The sequence below is a fragment of the Hippocampus comes genome, unplaced genomic scaffold (genome assembly GCF_001891065.2).
Source record: "Hippocampus comes isolate QL1 unplaced genomic scaffold, H_comes_QL1_v1.1 scaffold97, whole genome shotgun sequence".
Classification (NCBI taxonomy): Eukaryota; Metazoa; Chordata; class Actinopteri; order Syngnathiformes; family Syngnathidae; genus Hippocampus; species Hippocampus comes.
In genome coordinates this window covers 8,446-21,593 of record NW_017806172.1, presented here as the reverse complement: position 1 = coordinate 21,593, position 13,148 = coordinate 8,446, and the positions used below count along the sequence as shown (strand labels likewise).

The 13,148-nt window shown below is 50.4% G+C and overlaps 2 protein-coding genes across 2 annotated transcripts in view; both read left to right on the top strand.

Annotated features, from left to right (window-relative positions):
• LOC109531808 (MAM and LDL-receptor class A domain-containing protein 2) overlaps nucleotides 1–10,227 on the top strand; it is a 45,511-nt gene extending 35,284 nt beyond the window's left edge. The window contains exons 26-53 of the mRNA XM_019896300.1: nucleotides 205–328; nucleotides 822–954; nucleotides 1,036–1,114; nucleotides 1,199–1,354; nucleotides 1,505–1,630; nucleotides 1,835–2,059; nucleotides 2,145–2,264; nucleotides 3,255–3,416; nucleotides 3,530–3,621; nucleotides 3,757–3,924; nucleotides 4,170–4,346; nucleotides 4,415–4,523; nucleotides 5,057–5,179; nucleotides 5,274–5,373; nucleotides 5,539–5,698; nucleotides 6,060–6,180; nucleotides 6,270–6,413; nucleotides 7,012–7,199; nucleotides 7,607–7,772; nucleotides 8,041–8,259; nucleotides 8,330–8,508; nucleotides 8,597–8,834; nucleotides 8,910–9,069; nucleotides 9,136–9,250; nucleotides 9,340–9,457; nucleotides 9,548–9,644; nucleotides 9,722–9,791; nucleotides 9,877–10,227. Of these exons, the coding sequence (XP_019751859.1) occupies nucleotides 205–328; nucleotides 822–954; nucleotides 1,036–1,114; nucleotides 1,199–1,354; nucleotides 1,505–1,630; nucleotides 1,835–2,059; nucleotides 2,145–2,264; nucleotides 3,255–3,416; nucleotides 3,530–3,621; nucleotides 3,757–3,924; nucleotides 4,170–4,346; nucleotides 4,415–4,523; nucleotides 5,057–5,179; nucleotides 5,274–5,373; nucleotides 5,539–5,698; nucleotides 6,060–6,180; nucleotides 6,270–6,413; nucleotides 7,012–7,199; nucleotides 7,607–7,772; nucleotides 8,041–8,259; nucleotides 8,330–8,508; nucleotides 8,597–8,834; nucleotides 8,910–9,069; nucleotides 9,136–9,250; nucleotides 9,340–9,457; nucleotides 9,548–9,644; nucleotides 9,722–9,791; nucleotides 9,877–9,972 (3,965 nt within the window). The 3' untranslated portion in view covers nucleotides 9,973–10,227. The remainder of the gene's footprint in view (nucleotides 1–204; nucleotides 329–821; nucleotides 955–1,035; nucleotides 1,115–1,198; nucleotides 1,355–1,504; nucleotides 1,631–1,834; nucleotides 2,060–2,144; nucleotides 2,265–3,254; nucleotides 3,417–3,529; nucleotides 3,622–3,756; nucleotides 3,925–4,169; nucleotides 4,347–4,414; nucleotides 4,524–5,056; nucleotides 5,180–5,273; nucleotides 5,374–5,538; nucleotides 5,699–6,059; nucleotides 6,181–6,269; nucleotides 6,414–7,011; nucleotides 7,200–7,606; nucleotides 7,773–8,040; nucleotides 8,260–8,329; nucleotides 8,509–8,596; nucleotides 8,835–8,909; nucleotides 9,070–9,135; nucleotides 9,251–9,339; nucleotides 9,458–9,547; nucleotides 9,645–9,721; nucleotides 9,792–9,876) is intronic.
• A 503-nt stretch (nucleotides 10,228–10,730) lies between these two features.
• LOC109531828 (FK506-binding protein 1-like) lies at nucleotides 10,731–12,917 on the top strand. Its single transcript, XM_019896331.1, has 4 exons — nucleotides 10,731–10,863; nucleotides 10,948–10,995; nucleotides 11,873–11,985; nucleotides 12,556–12,917. The coding sequence occupies exons 1-4, from the start codon at nucleotides 10,827–10,829 to the stop codon at nucleotides 12,679–12,681; spliced, it is 324 nt and encodes a 107-aa protein (XP_019751890.1). The 5' UTR covers nucleotides 10,731–10,826; the 3' UTR covers nucleotides 12,682–12,917.
• Nucleotides 12,918–13,148: the final 231 nt, after the last annotated feature.

Genomic DNA, 13,148 nt, shown 5'->3' with positions numbered 1-13,148 from the left:
ATCTGCTTGCTGATGTAACGAAAACCCCCCAATGTGCAAAAGATGATTCATTGTAGTCATGCCGGTGAGTTACTCCCGGTTTACTGTACATCCTGCGCTCATCTCCTCCCTCTCTTGTCCCGAAGTACAATTATTGTTTGGGAGTGCTGTAAGGTGCCGGATTTAGTCATCACACTGCGGTGACTGCTGCGCGTTTGCTTTCAGGTGTCTTCTTGTTGAGCTTCTCACCACACAGCGGCACCAATGTGGTTCGCATGGCGTCAGAATGGATCCGACTCAAAAAAGAGGTGGCGGCCTGTCTCACGCTGTGGTACTTCATGGATAGCGGGTGAGCAGAAAGCAAAACCCGTCGCCATTTTCACGCCGAGTTGCGTGTTGACATTTCCAAGGATGCGCTTTGTCTTGCTCGTTTCCTCGCGGACTTCCTCAAACTGTGCGCACAATCATCCGCTTCACTTTGTGCAAAACAACAAATGCTCCGGGTCAGAGTTCAATCCACGGAATCTAAACTTCAACCCACGCGCACATGAACACGCCCGCCCCCGCACACGTGGCCCGCAACGACCCCCGCGCAAATAATAAGAAATCAAAAGCATTAGATTGAAGATGTCATTTATTATGAATGAATTATGAACCTAATTCAATAGAAGGAAAAAGACGGAAGCTGTTTTTCTCACACTGCATCATTTCAATGGGAATTGTGTTGTTCTTTCTGGTGTGCCTGTATGATCATAATCTAGTCATTCTTCACCGAGTATAAAGAAGGCATGACTAAGTACTGTTGTTGTCTTCCAATCTGTTGCCGATGTATCCAAACGCAGCGAGTCCGGGACCTTGCGCGTGCTCGTTCACTCGGGCCCGTCGGAGGACGAGGTGATGTTCCGCAGAAATGGCAGCAGTGGACACCGTTGGAAGAGCTTCTCTCAAAGTTTCGAGCCCAGCAAACCTTTCCAGGTAGGCCGAACTAGACATTTAAGAGCCGAGCGAACGATGTTGGGTCACAATGCCGCAGATGAGCTGTCACATTATGCTTAGTTGCTGATCGAGGCGCAGACAAACAGAGGCGGCTTCATTGCCATCGATGACATCAGTCTCACATCGGGTCCTTGTCAAGGTACTCGCTCGGTTGCGTTTATCGACGACGGCGCATCACGACGCGCCTTGGATTTTCGAGGAAAGTTGACGTTTGTTTTTGCAGTGAATGAAACGATTTCCGCCTTTGCGGGCTGCACCTTTGAAAACCATATGTGCGGCTGGGAGGACGTCAGCGTCGGCCAGGGTCAGTGGGAAAGAGGAAGGAATGCGACCGGCAACGCCGGGCCGTCCCTTGACCACACGCTGGGAACGGCGCTCGGTGAGGCCACGCGCGCCCAAACCGGCCGATTATTCGGAGACCGAAGCTCGGCAATGACCTGAATGAGGAAAAGCGTTTTTGAAACCGGCGACGTGGTCGTCGTCTCTTTTAACCGCCGCCTTGCTGACGTCAAATCTTTTCACCTTCCAGGCTGGTACGTGGCGGTGACCCCCGACAACGGGGATCGCTTGAGCCCCGCCGCCTTGCGGAGTCCCATCATGAAACAGGCCGGCGTTGCCTGCACGCTCCGATTCTATTACAACATGGACGGAGAAGGTGTGTTGCGGCGATTGGATTGATCAAAGTGGCGCGTTTTCTCTTCACTTCACGATTGCTTGTTTTGAATGCAAACCAGATCGCAGCATTTGCATGTTGATGAGAACTCCGCCGTTGGCACCAAAAAAGAAAAAAAATCGTCTTAGCCTTTGTAAAGTCCCTGTTTCAGAACCAAATGGGTCCACCCTGCGCATACTGTTGCAGACATGGACGAGTTGAAGGTGGTGCTCGGTGAGAATTCTCGCACCACTGTCCTGTGGTGGCAGTCGGGCGGCGGCGGCGGCGGCGGCGATGTGTGGCAGCGCGGAGAGGTGTCGCTCGGTAGAAGGCGCCACCGTTTCACTGTCTTCTTTGAAGCCGCCCGCGCGTTCAACAGGCCGGGCCACATTGCCGTTGATGACGTTAACTTCACCGGCTGCCAACTGCCAGGTACTGGCAGAGATGCGACTGACGCTCCGTGTGTTTTGGAGGCAAGATAGCCACGTTTTTTTTTTTTTTTCTTTCTTTCCCCTAGAGCCTCAGCCTACGTGCCCCGAAGATATGTTGACTTGCAGTAATAACGCATGTGTGGAAAAGAACCGAGTGTGTGACTTCGCAGATGACTGTGGCGATTGGACCGATGAGCACAACTGTGGTGAGATGCCGCAAACGTGAGTAAGGTGCTACTGGCGTGCCGTTGTTTTTGGAGTCAAAATAGCCACGTTTTTTTTTTTTTTCTTTCTTTCCCCTAGAGCCTCAGCCTACGTGCCCCGAAGATATGTTGACTTGCAGTAATAACGCATGTGTGGAAAAGAACCGAGTGTGTGACTTCGCAGATGACTGTGGCGATTGGACCGATGAGCACAACTGTGGTGAGATGCCGCAAATGCTTGCTCGTGGCTGAAAAACTACTTTTGGGGGGGGGCTCACGAATGGAATTGGCATTCAATTCAATGTGAACAAAAATGGTTTGGTCATGGAATGAATTCAGGTCGTATCTCAAAGCACCGTGTGAAATAGTTGAGCATTGTAACACGAAGTCAAAAATCACGTCAAAACGAACAACGTAAATCTGGCACGTGGCTCGCAGTCATTCTGTGCATCGGCCTCGACAACGTTTGCTATTTTCAGATGCGCGAAGCGCGGCGCCGTTAGAAAAGGGCGTTGTGCGCCGTTGTGGGTGTGAACGCAGCCGACTTGGTTTGCAGCCTGTTGAAGCGGCTCCTCTTATCGCTGTTCAAATCAGCGCACAAGTAAGGATGATGATAATTGATTCTGAGTGTGACGCACGCTGTTGACATATTTGAATATGAAATACGATGACGTGAGCTCAGAATTTGCCTGTCTGCCTGCGTCTTGATCACGTTGCCCAAAAATCGCGAAGGCGCGTCAATGAAAACCACTTGGGAACACTCAAGTTTGGTACAAAGTCGTCTGGCAAATTCCCCGAACACACTCAACAAGACTCGCGGCGCGGCACCATAAAAATGAATCTTTATGCTCAAGCGCAACGGTGGCGCCTACGAATATGGAGCCCTTCGTTTCAATGCTGAGGTTGAAGCGCATCGTGGCGCATAGCGTCTCCTTTGCCCAGTTGACTTTTCGGTCCACCCTCGTCAGGCCCTTTTCTCCTCTGTCACTCCAGAGCAACAAGGTGTGACGGAGCGCTGCAGCTTTGAACGAGGCCTGTGTTCTTGGGCCGAAAGCCACTTGAGCGAACCGGGAGCCAGGTGGACCCGACGAAAAGGACAAGACGCCTGGCCCGCCGACGGACCCCCCCGGGATCACACGCTCAACAATGCCGCGGGTGACCGAAGAAATCGCCACGCGTGCCACTCGTTTTGCTCGACGCGCCAAATGCGTTTGCTGCCAAGCGGCTTTCGGATTTCTTCTGTGACGCGTCCAATGTTCTTTTCTCAGGGCACTATATAACTCCAGGGACTCAGCTCACGGGGAGGGGCCAGATGGTGGAGAGTCTCTCCAAAACGTTACTTCCTAGCACCAACTGCACGGTGAGTTGAGTTGGAATCAGGTTCTATTTTGGAACAAACGGGAGTGAACTTTAATCATCGACCACACCTGAATGTGAGTTCTCTGGAAACCCCAAAAAATATCCGCGCTTTGCGCATGAATGTGTGTCCGTGCAGATCCGATTCTTCTACTACGGCCTGCAAGACGCGACAGGGAAACTGCTAGCGTGTTCCAGGACGCTTCACTCGGGAAAAGACGACGCCGTGCTGTGGCGCGGGACGCACGCCAACGATTACAACTGGCAGAGGGCACACGTCACCTTCTCCTCCCCCGTGAAGTGCAAGGTGAGTGGAGCCGGCCGGCTCACCATGATCCCAATGGAAACACGATCCTATGTGATGGTCGTGTTGCCATATCGGACTTCTTTTGCCCTCTCATTTTTCTATTTTAGTGTACTATGTATGGGAGACAAAGAGAACTATTTTGAGGTGGCAATAGAACTTGTTGTGGAAAACTCTTTTGACTTGAAGGACCGCTTCGTGAAAGGACTAAATGTGAAAAGTCAATCCATGCCACCTTTCGCCCGAAGATTGTTTTCCGGTACGAGCGAGGCACTGGTGACGGAGCGCACGTTGCGCTGGATGACGTGTCCTTCTCCAAGGAGTGTGCCTTCGACCCACACGACGGCCCCCTGCCGAACACGTCCCCCACTTCGGCTCCGCCCACCGCCCCCGCAACCTCCTCCGCGCCCCCCGACCCATGCCAGGTAAGCTCCGTCTCGTGGCTCTGACAAGACGACGCGTGCGACGTATTTGCGCTTCTGTTTCGTTGCAGGATGGCGAGTTCTTTTGTTGGCGTTCGGCGGGGGGAACGTGCATTCTTTCCACATTAAAGTGCGATTATCGCGCCGACTGCCCCCGCGGGGAGGACGAGGACGGCTGCGGTAGGCTGCATTCGGAACACAAATCCGAGATAATCGGCGTTCAAAGCGGAGCCACAATAGCAGCTGAAATCAAGAAATTCACTGTTGCAATACTTTTGGGGGGGGAAGCGTATGAATGGTTCGGATGAGAAATGACCACGCGAGAGTGACTCGCTCCACCAAGGCACCTTGAATTTTGTCAGAAATACTTTCGAGAGACAAAATCACTCTTAGCACAGCCCGCACCTCACGATACGGCGGCTTCAGAATAAGAAGAAGAAGAATTTGAGATGTCTTATAATCTGGCCCGTGCCGTTCTTAATGAAAAGGAAGGTGGAAAATGCTCAAACGGCCAACTGGCGGGACGGTCTTTGTCATCACACGTCAACAACGTGAATCACAGTCGGCCGCTGCCGCGTCTCGTCCGACTGGAAACGGCAGCCGCGCCGTCGATGTTGTTGTTTGGCGTCGTCGTGGAAAAGCACGTGACTCGGGCGCGCGTCCTCGCCGCGTTCCCGGCACGCTCGCTCACGCTCGGCCCTCGCGCGTTGCAGGTCCGTGCACGTTCGAGAGGGACCGGTGCGGCTGGACGGACCCCGGCCAAGGGCAGAGGAGGTGGCGTCGGCGGAAGGCCGGTGGCGGCGCTCGGCCGCCCGTCGATCACACCGCTCGCACAGGTGGCGCCTCGTGTGGGGGGGGGGGACGGAGGGGCCGCGTGTGACCTCGCGTGCCTCTGAGCCAGAGGCTGACGGTGTTGTTGTGGCTTCTCAGGCTTCTACATGAGCGTCAACTCAAGTCAGGCGTGGGCGCCGAGCGAGGCCCGACTCCAGAGCCCCCGTCTCCCGCCCTCGTCACCCTACTGCCAGATTCTGTACGCTCACCGTCATCCATGTTGTTGTTGTTCCATGTTTGTGTGACACACGGCTCGACATTTTCCGCCCGCCCCGGCGAGTTGCTCAACCCCCCCCCCCATCCCCCCAGCTCCCTTCACAAATCCAACGCTCTAACTTGTTCCTTCCTTCGTTCCTCTGCGCAGGTTTCACTTCCACATCAGCGCAGAGTGCGCCGGCTCGCTCAGAGTGCTGACGTGGCGAGCCGATGGAAGTGAAGCAATCCTGTGGTCGCGCAGCCGCAAAACCGTCAGTCACTGGACGCCCGAATCTCTGCCCCTGGGGCCTCACCTTCAACCTTATGAGGTGCCCGACCCTTGAACGTGGCTTCTGTTGTGTTGCGATCCAAGATCCGAAATGCACACATTTCACGATACAATTTACAGCACACGGTTAAAAGACATCAGCGCAAAATAAGTGACATCTTGATTCCGTGAAAAATAACATTTTGTTGCCGTCATCATGAAGCAAAGTTTGTTTCCGCTAAGTGAGTTTTACATGAAACATCAGGTCGTCATTCATTTCATATTTGAGAGTGAATGTAGTCAAATTGTGGCTTCCGCAAGATCAACATTTCAACAATATTTCCCTTTCTTTTATGATTTCAAAGATGCACTTTCATCTGCAGCCCTCAAATCAAGTTGTATAAATGCTCGCTTTTTCTCAGGTTGTATTTAGTAGCTGGAATAATGGCTCTCAGGGAGACGCTGCCAGCGCCACCGATGCTTGCGCTGTTGCTGTGGACGACGTCTCCTTTCACAACTGCGACCAAAGCTTCCATCCGCCAGGTAATCGACTCTTGGGAACTGCGAGTCTTCATCTTGAAACACGCAGGTGGAGTCTTGACTTTTTTTTTTTGTTGCCACCTTCTCCTCAGCCCTCGCCGCTTTCAGTTGCACTTTCGAAGACGGCCCTTGCGTTTGGACGCAGGCGGCCGATGACCAGCTGGACTGGCTCAGCGGGTCGGGTCCGACGGACACGCCCCACACCGGCCCTGCGGGGGACCATACGACGGGAAAAGGTGATTTTGACACCATCAAAGAATGTTGAGCAAACCTTTGTGCTCAAGATCGATTTTTTTAAAAGGGACTGAAATGCCAGCTCATGTGGAGAAGATTAAAAAAAAAAAAAAAAAAGATATATGATAAAAGATGTCCAATTGTCTATTTTAATTCATCAAAAAGTCATCAATTCTCAAATTTTACATTTGATTAGTTCAAAATAATGAATTCATCAATGATTTCATTCAGCACAATTATTTTCAAATCCAACGTATATAGAATGAAACTTTGTTTTGCCACTTTTAATTTTTACACGAATGAACATGCTATTCATTTCAATCCATATAAAAATGATTGAATACATTTTTATTTAAAAGCATTTAAGGAAAACCCCGATGAGCCAATTCAACAAATACCGGATGAGTCTCGATCGCATCAATGATTAACGAATAGAGCGGGCTGTCAATGGCCCGCGGGCCGTACTTTTCCCACCCCCGCAGTCAAACCTTCCAGCCGTACGTATCACGGAAGAAACACCGACTCCGATGGGTACGGCGCATCAATTTGAACTCTGTGCTGATTTCATACGCACGCACTCGATTGTTGTTGTGCCAACAGGGAAATACATGTACATGGAGAGCTCCCTTCCCAGCGCAAAGCGTGAGGTTGCCCAGCTCAAGTCCGCGCTGCTCCCGCCTGCGCTTCAACAGGGATACTGTCTCATGTTCTGGTACCACATGTTTGGAGCCACGGTCGGTTCTTTGCGAGTGTTCCTCCTGACAGCCGAGTCAATGGAGAAAACGCTGGTAAAACGCGCCGGACGAGAGATGTACTTTATTGCGTAATCCATTGAATGTTAGCGGATAATCGTTTGCAAATCATTATACCGTCGTCTTGTTTTGAATCACCATTTTACACAATGTTCATTGGATTTGGGGTTTGCACATTGAGAGAGCAAATCTCAGCTTTTATTATGATTTTTTTGGGGGGGGGTGAGTTGCATGACTTCCCTCTACTGCGGTGCGGATTGAGAAATATCCAGAAGCCATCGACTTTCTCTGCGTTATGCTTTTATCCCGGTTGTGAAACAGCCGGGTTACAAAAGAGCTGCGATTTGTGCTCTGTGCAGTTTCGGTGCATACTATGGTGTTGCACAAATCTCTCCTCACATCCTCATTGCAGGGAGTGACTCAGCCCTCCGTCTTTCCTGTAGGTGTGGCAAAAATCAGGAAACCAAGGGGACCGGTGGCGGCCGGCGCAGAGTCACGTGACCCTGCCGCGAGTCCACCAGGTGATCGTGGAGGCGAGCGTGGGAGGCGAGGCGGGCGACATCGCCGTCGACGACATCTCGCTCGTCCCCGGAGCCTGCCCCGCCTCTGGTGATGGCTTTTGGGTTGTTTTTTTGCCAATGTCATGAATATTTTGGATTTCTTTCATGATGACCGCTGCTCTTAAGTGGAGATTGCAACAATCAAGTCATTCACTCAATGGTGCACTTTGTTGCGATGCAACATAACTCCCGCTGCGGCTTTGTCGCGGGTCCGAACTGTACTGCATCAGTGACCACTTGTCCTCCATAAGGACAAACATACACGCGCCTTATCTCACGTACGTAGGTGTAAAAAGAGACATCAATGTCCTTTGTAGAGGTGTGTGATTTCGAGGAGGGGAGCTGCAACTGGCAACAGCAGAGCGACGACGACGCCGACTGGACCCGAGCGTCAGGGGCCACCCCAAACCCCAACACGGGCCCCGACAGCGACCACACCAGCAACACGCCCGGGGGCCACTACTACTACCTGCCCTCCTCCAGCCAGGACATCGCTGGTCAGACCGCTGCCATGTTGTCACCTGCGTACCCCCCGGGTGAGTCCTTAAGTCTTCAAATCAGGGAGCTTGAATCCCAGCCAACAAATGCTTTTCCAAACTCTTTCAGGAAAAGGAGCTTGCGTCCAGCTGTGGTACCACATGCACGGCAGAGGCGTCGGCACGCTCAACGTTTATCAGCAAAGCGAAGATGGGCAACGCGCTCTGATTTTCTCCCAGGCGGGAAACCAACGCAGCCTGTGGAGGTTCGCCCAGGCGGCGCTTCTGCCCCGGGTCCAACCGTACAGGGTGACTCGCATCAGAAATCGAACGTGCAGGCAGATTTTTTTTGGTTGATTGTTTTTGATGCCATTGAGTGTCTTTCTTTACATTTCAGCTTGTGGTGGAGGGCGTGAAGGCCGGTCCCACCCTGGAGGGGGACGTTGCCTTCGATGACATCCACGTGTCTGACGCCAAGTGTCCCCCGCACGACGCCTGCGACTTTGAGCTCAACATGTGCGGCTGGAGCAACGTCGGCGGAGGAGTGGACGAGGACGACTGGCTCCGTGGCAGTGGAGCCTCCCCAACCCCGAATACGGGACCCGGTGTGGATCACACCACAAACATGCCGCACGGTTGGTCACACGGAGACTCTTTGGTTGGGGTGCATTCATCCAGCGGGGCTTGATGGTTTCACCTTCTTCCTTCAGGCTACTATCTCTTTGTGGACAGCTCGGTGGGAGAGTGGGGCGACACCTCCTTCCTTGTCGGTGACATGCTCCAACCGGCCACGAGAGGGCACTGTCTTAGGTTTTGGTACCACATGTTCGGTCCGGATGTTGGGACCCTTCGAGTCTACGTGAATGACAGGTAGAAGAGGAGCAGCCTTTCCTGGCACTGTAACTTGATTGCTCATGGATTTGAATTGTTTGATAGAAAAACATATGACAGCGGCAACAAGGAGGGTGTTCAGAAGTGGGACGCGATTGGAAACAAGGGCGACAAGTGGCTGCGGGCCAGTGTGTTTGTTGAGCACGACCATGCATTCTGGGTAAGAATTTGAAAGGTAACCCTTTATGGAATGGCTGTTTGCACACGAACGATCTTCTACTAAATCATGATTATTTTGTGCCCCCCCAGTTTGTGTTTGTGTATCAGAAGGGGGAGATCGCAGGTGGGGATGTTGCCCTTGATGACATCACCATTTTCCATGGACCCTGTCACGCCAACCCTATCGTTGAGCCTGCCGATAAACCAGGTTAACAATGGCATGCTCAATATATATATTGTGTGCGTGTGCGCGTGTGTGTACATATTTTAAAATTTCGGGGGTTTTCTCTTTGTGCAGATATGCTGTCTATCGGCCTGGCCGTGGGTCTGACTCTCTTTGCTGGAGTCGTCATCTTCATCTTCCTCATTCGACTACGCTGGAAGAACTGTGCAAAGTATGGCTGATTCCTACTCATGAAAATATGTATGACTCAAAACATTATCTTAATCATGTTTCGTTTCTCTGGAGCAGGTCGTCCGCGACGAGCAACGACGTGCGCAGTCAGAACTCCGCGTTTGACCTCTATGACTGCAAAATAGATGTAAGTCATTTGATCAGAATAGTTTCGATTCTGTGAAGTTGTGAGCCGCAATGATCCTAAAATATAAATGTGCGTTTCCTTACAGGGCACGGAGCATGGCAGTGTGTCTCACATGTCCTTCTTTAACAAGTTGTACAAGGGCTCTTCAAGTCAAAGCGCCACTGATTCAACGAGTGCCTAGCATCAATATCCGTTTATTTTTGTTTCGTTGCCCACTTCAATGATGTGAAAGTATGTGGAGAAGAAATAGCTTTTATGATAAAAGATATACCTGTTTTGGTTGTGTGTGCTCCATATGATTTATCTGTTAGCTCTCGAGGTGCATTTATTTGAAATATGAAAGGCATCTTAAATATGATAGAACTTACTTGCTTTTTCCTGAATTGGAATATTTTGTCCCGTTTTTTTTACATATGCTGTATATAAAATGCAAGCTGAAGAACTCTTGGTGTCTTTTAAATGACTCCGATCCATCCATTTTCTATCACGCATCATGGGTGAGCCGGAGCCCGGGCTGACTTTCCGTTCCACCCTTGACTGGCTGCCAGCCAATCACGAGGCACATTTAGACAAACGACCATTCACACCGATTGGCAATTCAGTTTTGGCAGTTAATCTAAGATACAAACGCAGGGATGTGAACTGCAGTTCTGTGAGAGAGACGTGCTAACTACGGCCCCGCAATGCCGCCAGAATGACCAAGTGCTGCGCTGACTTCTCCGTGTGGGTTGGAGTGCCACAAAGTGGATGAAGATGACTGGCGACAATGCAATAAACAGCTTGAAGCCACTTTTATTTGCCATTCTTCTGAAACCAGACCGCCACTGACGGCTCACCATCGGAGCAGTTTCGTAATCTCTCGATTCTCTGGGACGAACGCATCTAGGTGTAATTCGTACTCCGGACTATAGGTGTCACTAATGTGCCCACGGGGGCGCTGTCGAGGCGAGAAAGAGCAGATCCACCGGAAGCGTCAGCCCACACGACCACCGCCCCGGCGAGCGTGACAGACAGGGCCCAGTTACTCTCGCGAAAATGGGTGTTACCGTTCACGTCATCAAGCCAGGAGACGGTAAAATAACGTTTAATCGGGTATTTTCTTCCACTAGATGTGGAGGAAGAAAGACATTCTTAATGGCCGCTTTTGTCTTTTCAGGCGTCAACTTTCCGAAGAAAGGCCAGAACGTCACCGTGCACTACGTCGGTGAGCTCCTATTGTTTTCCCACCTCCGCTCCCCGAAAGAAAAATCGCTTTTTTACGCCCCACTTGCTATGAGACCACGCGGCCTGGCAGTATCTGACTTATTAAATGTACTTTACGCAAATATTTGTGTATTTTATTGAAATATTTTAGTGCTTAGTTTTGAATGGCGAGCGAGCGGTGTGTCATTTTGTTACTATCTTAAAGGATTGTGCATTTTCTAGTCATGAAACTTGGCAAGGCGCTCAGCATTTGATTCAAGTGTTCCTCTTAAGCGATAGGCTTTTCTATTATTGCGTCAGTCTAAATGTATTAAAATGAACGACAAGCTAACGCGATCGAGCTCGCGGAAAGCAAAGCTGCCTTCCTGCGCATGCGCACATTCACCCCGCCATTTTGGGAAATGGGGAAAATGACAGGTGGATACGAAACGCCGCTTTGAGCTGGCTGCTTTCTCCCCGCTCAAAATAGTGACGGCAAAACTGTTTCAGTGCACCCCGTGCTGGCGGACTGCGCGAACACTGAAATCGGGATGTAAAGTAATTAAATGTGGAGGCAAAATCTGTAGAAAGCCTTTTTTTTTTTTTCATCAAATGTTCTGCATGAGTAGTAAATGTTTTGACCTTGACTAAGTAAGATTTATCGAAACGGGTTAAGAAATGACTGCTGTTTTATTTTCAATGTACTTGTATTACAATCATGCAGATAATACTCACAATTATTAACCGCAATTGTATGGAAAGGGAATGGCTCGAGTGGCTCAAGCTCTTTGGATTACCCACAATGCATCGCCAGCGGACATTAGATGCCGACCGCCCCCACCTCTATCTTCGATAGCAAACCTTGACATAATTGAAATGCTGTCGTCATTGTGATCTAGGCACACTGCCAAACGGCGAGAAGTTTGACTCCTCCCGGGACCGAGGAAAGCCATTCAATTTCAAGCTCGGCCATGGGCAGGTCATTCGTGGTTGGGATGAAGGTGTAGCTCAGGTAAGGAAAAACAAATGGCCATCTCTCAACGATCTCGTCTTCAACGAATCTAGAATACACGGCTTTGGAGTGTAGGACGAAGCCATAGAAAACTCACCAAAGCACAGGGAGAGCATGCAAAGTTCCGTTTGGAGAGGAAAATGGCAACACCATTAAAAAAAAAAAAGTGCAGGCAACATTTCATGTACAAGAATCAACAGTTTACTGGTCTAAAGTTGAAAGCCACAAAATGGTCTTTGTCGAGTGGAATTCAACTGTTTACTGTCGCCACCGTATTTATTCATCATGTTTTTCAGCAAAAGCGATTGAATTCCTAACATTGTATGGAACAGTTAAGGTGCTGTGTTTCTATGGAGTACAATATTAGTGCCTTTTTCTCCTTGTTGAAACACACAATACTGCACCGCTGTCTTGAAAATCTTTTGTTCCATTTGCACATGATTGAGTTTCAGTGGATATGTTTGACCAGCCCTAACTCTCATGACCCCAAGTCCTCCAGCTTCAATGCCAAATGCGTCCGCAAGGAGAATTTCCTCCGCGATGTCAAACGTCAACCATTTTGTTTTCCAGATGAGCAAGGGGCAGGTGGCGCGCTTGACCTGCACACCGGACTATGCGTACGGCAGCAGGGGGTTCCCTCCCGTCATCCCACCCAACGCCACTCTGCTTTTCGATGTGGAACTCATTGACTTTTGAGTGTTTTTCTCGTTATAATTTTATCCCCGAGCCCCCAACCACCCACCCACCCCGCCTCCCTCACTTCGACCTCATCCGCCACAAATGAAGTTGCCGTCAGGGGCCTTTACAGTCATCAATGTTCTCCCACGCCTTGATGATCTGACGCGCACCGTCCAACAATTCTTGTGTTTGTCAACTGGATAATATAGTGGAGCAGGGTTTGTATTTAAAATTGACTTCAAACTCAGGTGCCCATCTAAACAGAATACAGTATCAAGAGCAGCTCTTTGTCATTCCGCAGTGCCATCGATTAGCCGTAGATCAATGCCAAATGCATTTGACAGCTTTGACTGAAGCTCCACTCGTGTCGTTCCGGGAACTCGAGTGTCTTTGTTAGCGCATTTAGTTTCCTCCGCGGGCAACCAATATAAGTCGTCCCACGCTTGTGTTCTTGCATTCAAAATGAGTTCACCATATGGATGCCT

What these genes read in the sequence shown, in the direction of transcription:
- LOC109531828 (XM_019896331.1), top strand. Translation starts at nt 10,827, where the DNA reads ATGGGTGTTACCGTTCACGTCATCAAGCCAGGAGACG. An exon ending in CGTCATCAAGCCAGGAGACG is followed by an intron (nt 10,864 to 10,947) that starts GTAAAATAACGT and finishes TTGTCTTTTCAG; the next exon opens with GCGTCAACTTTCCGAAGAAA. An exon ending in GGGATGAAGGTGTAGCTCAG is followed by an intron (nt 11,986 to 12,555) that starts GTAAGGAAAAAC and finishes TTTGTTTTCCAG; the next exon opens with ATGAGCAAGGGGCAGGTGGC.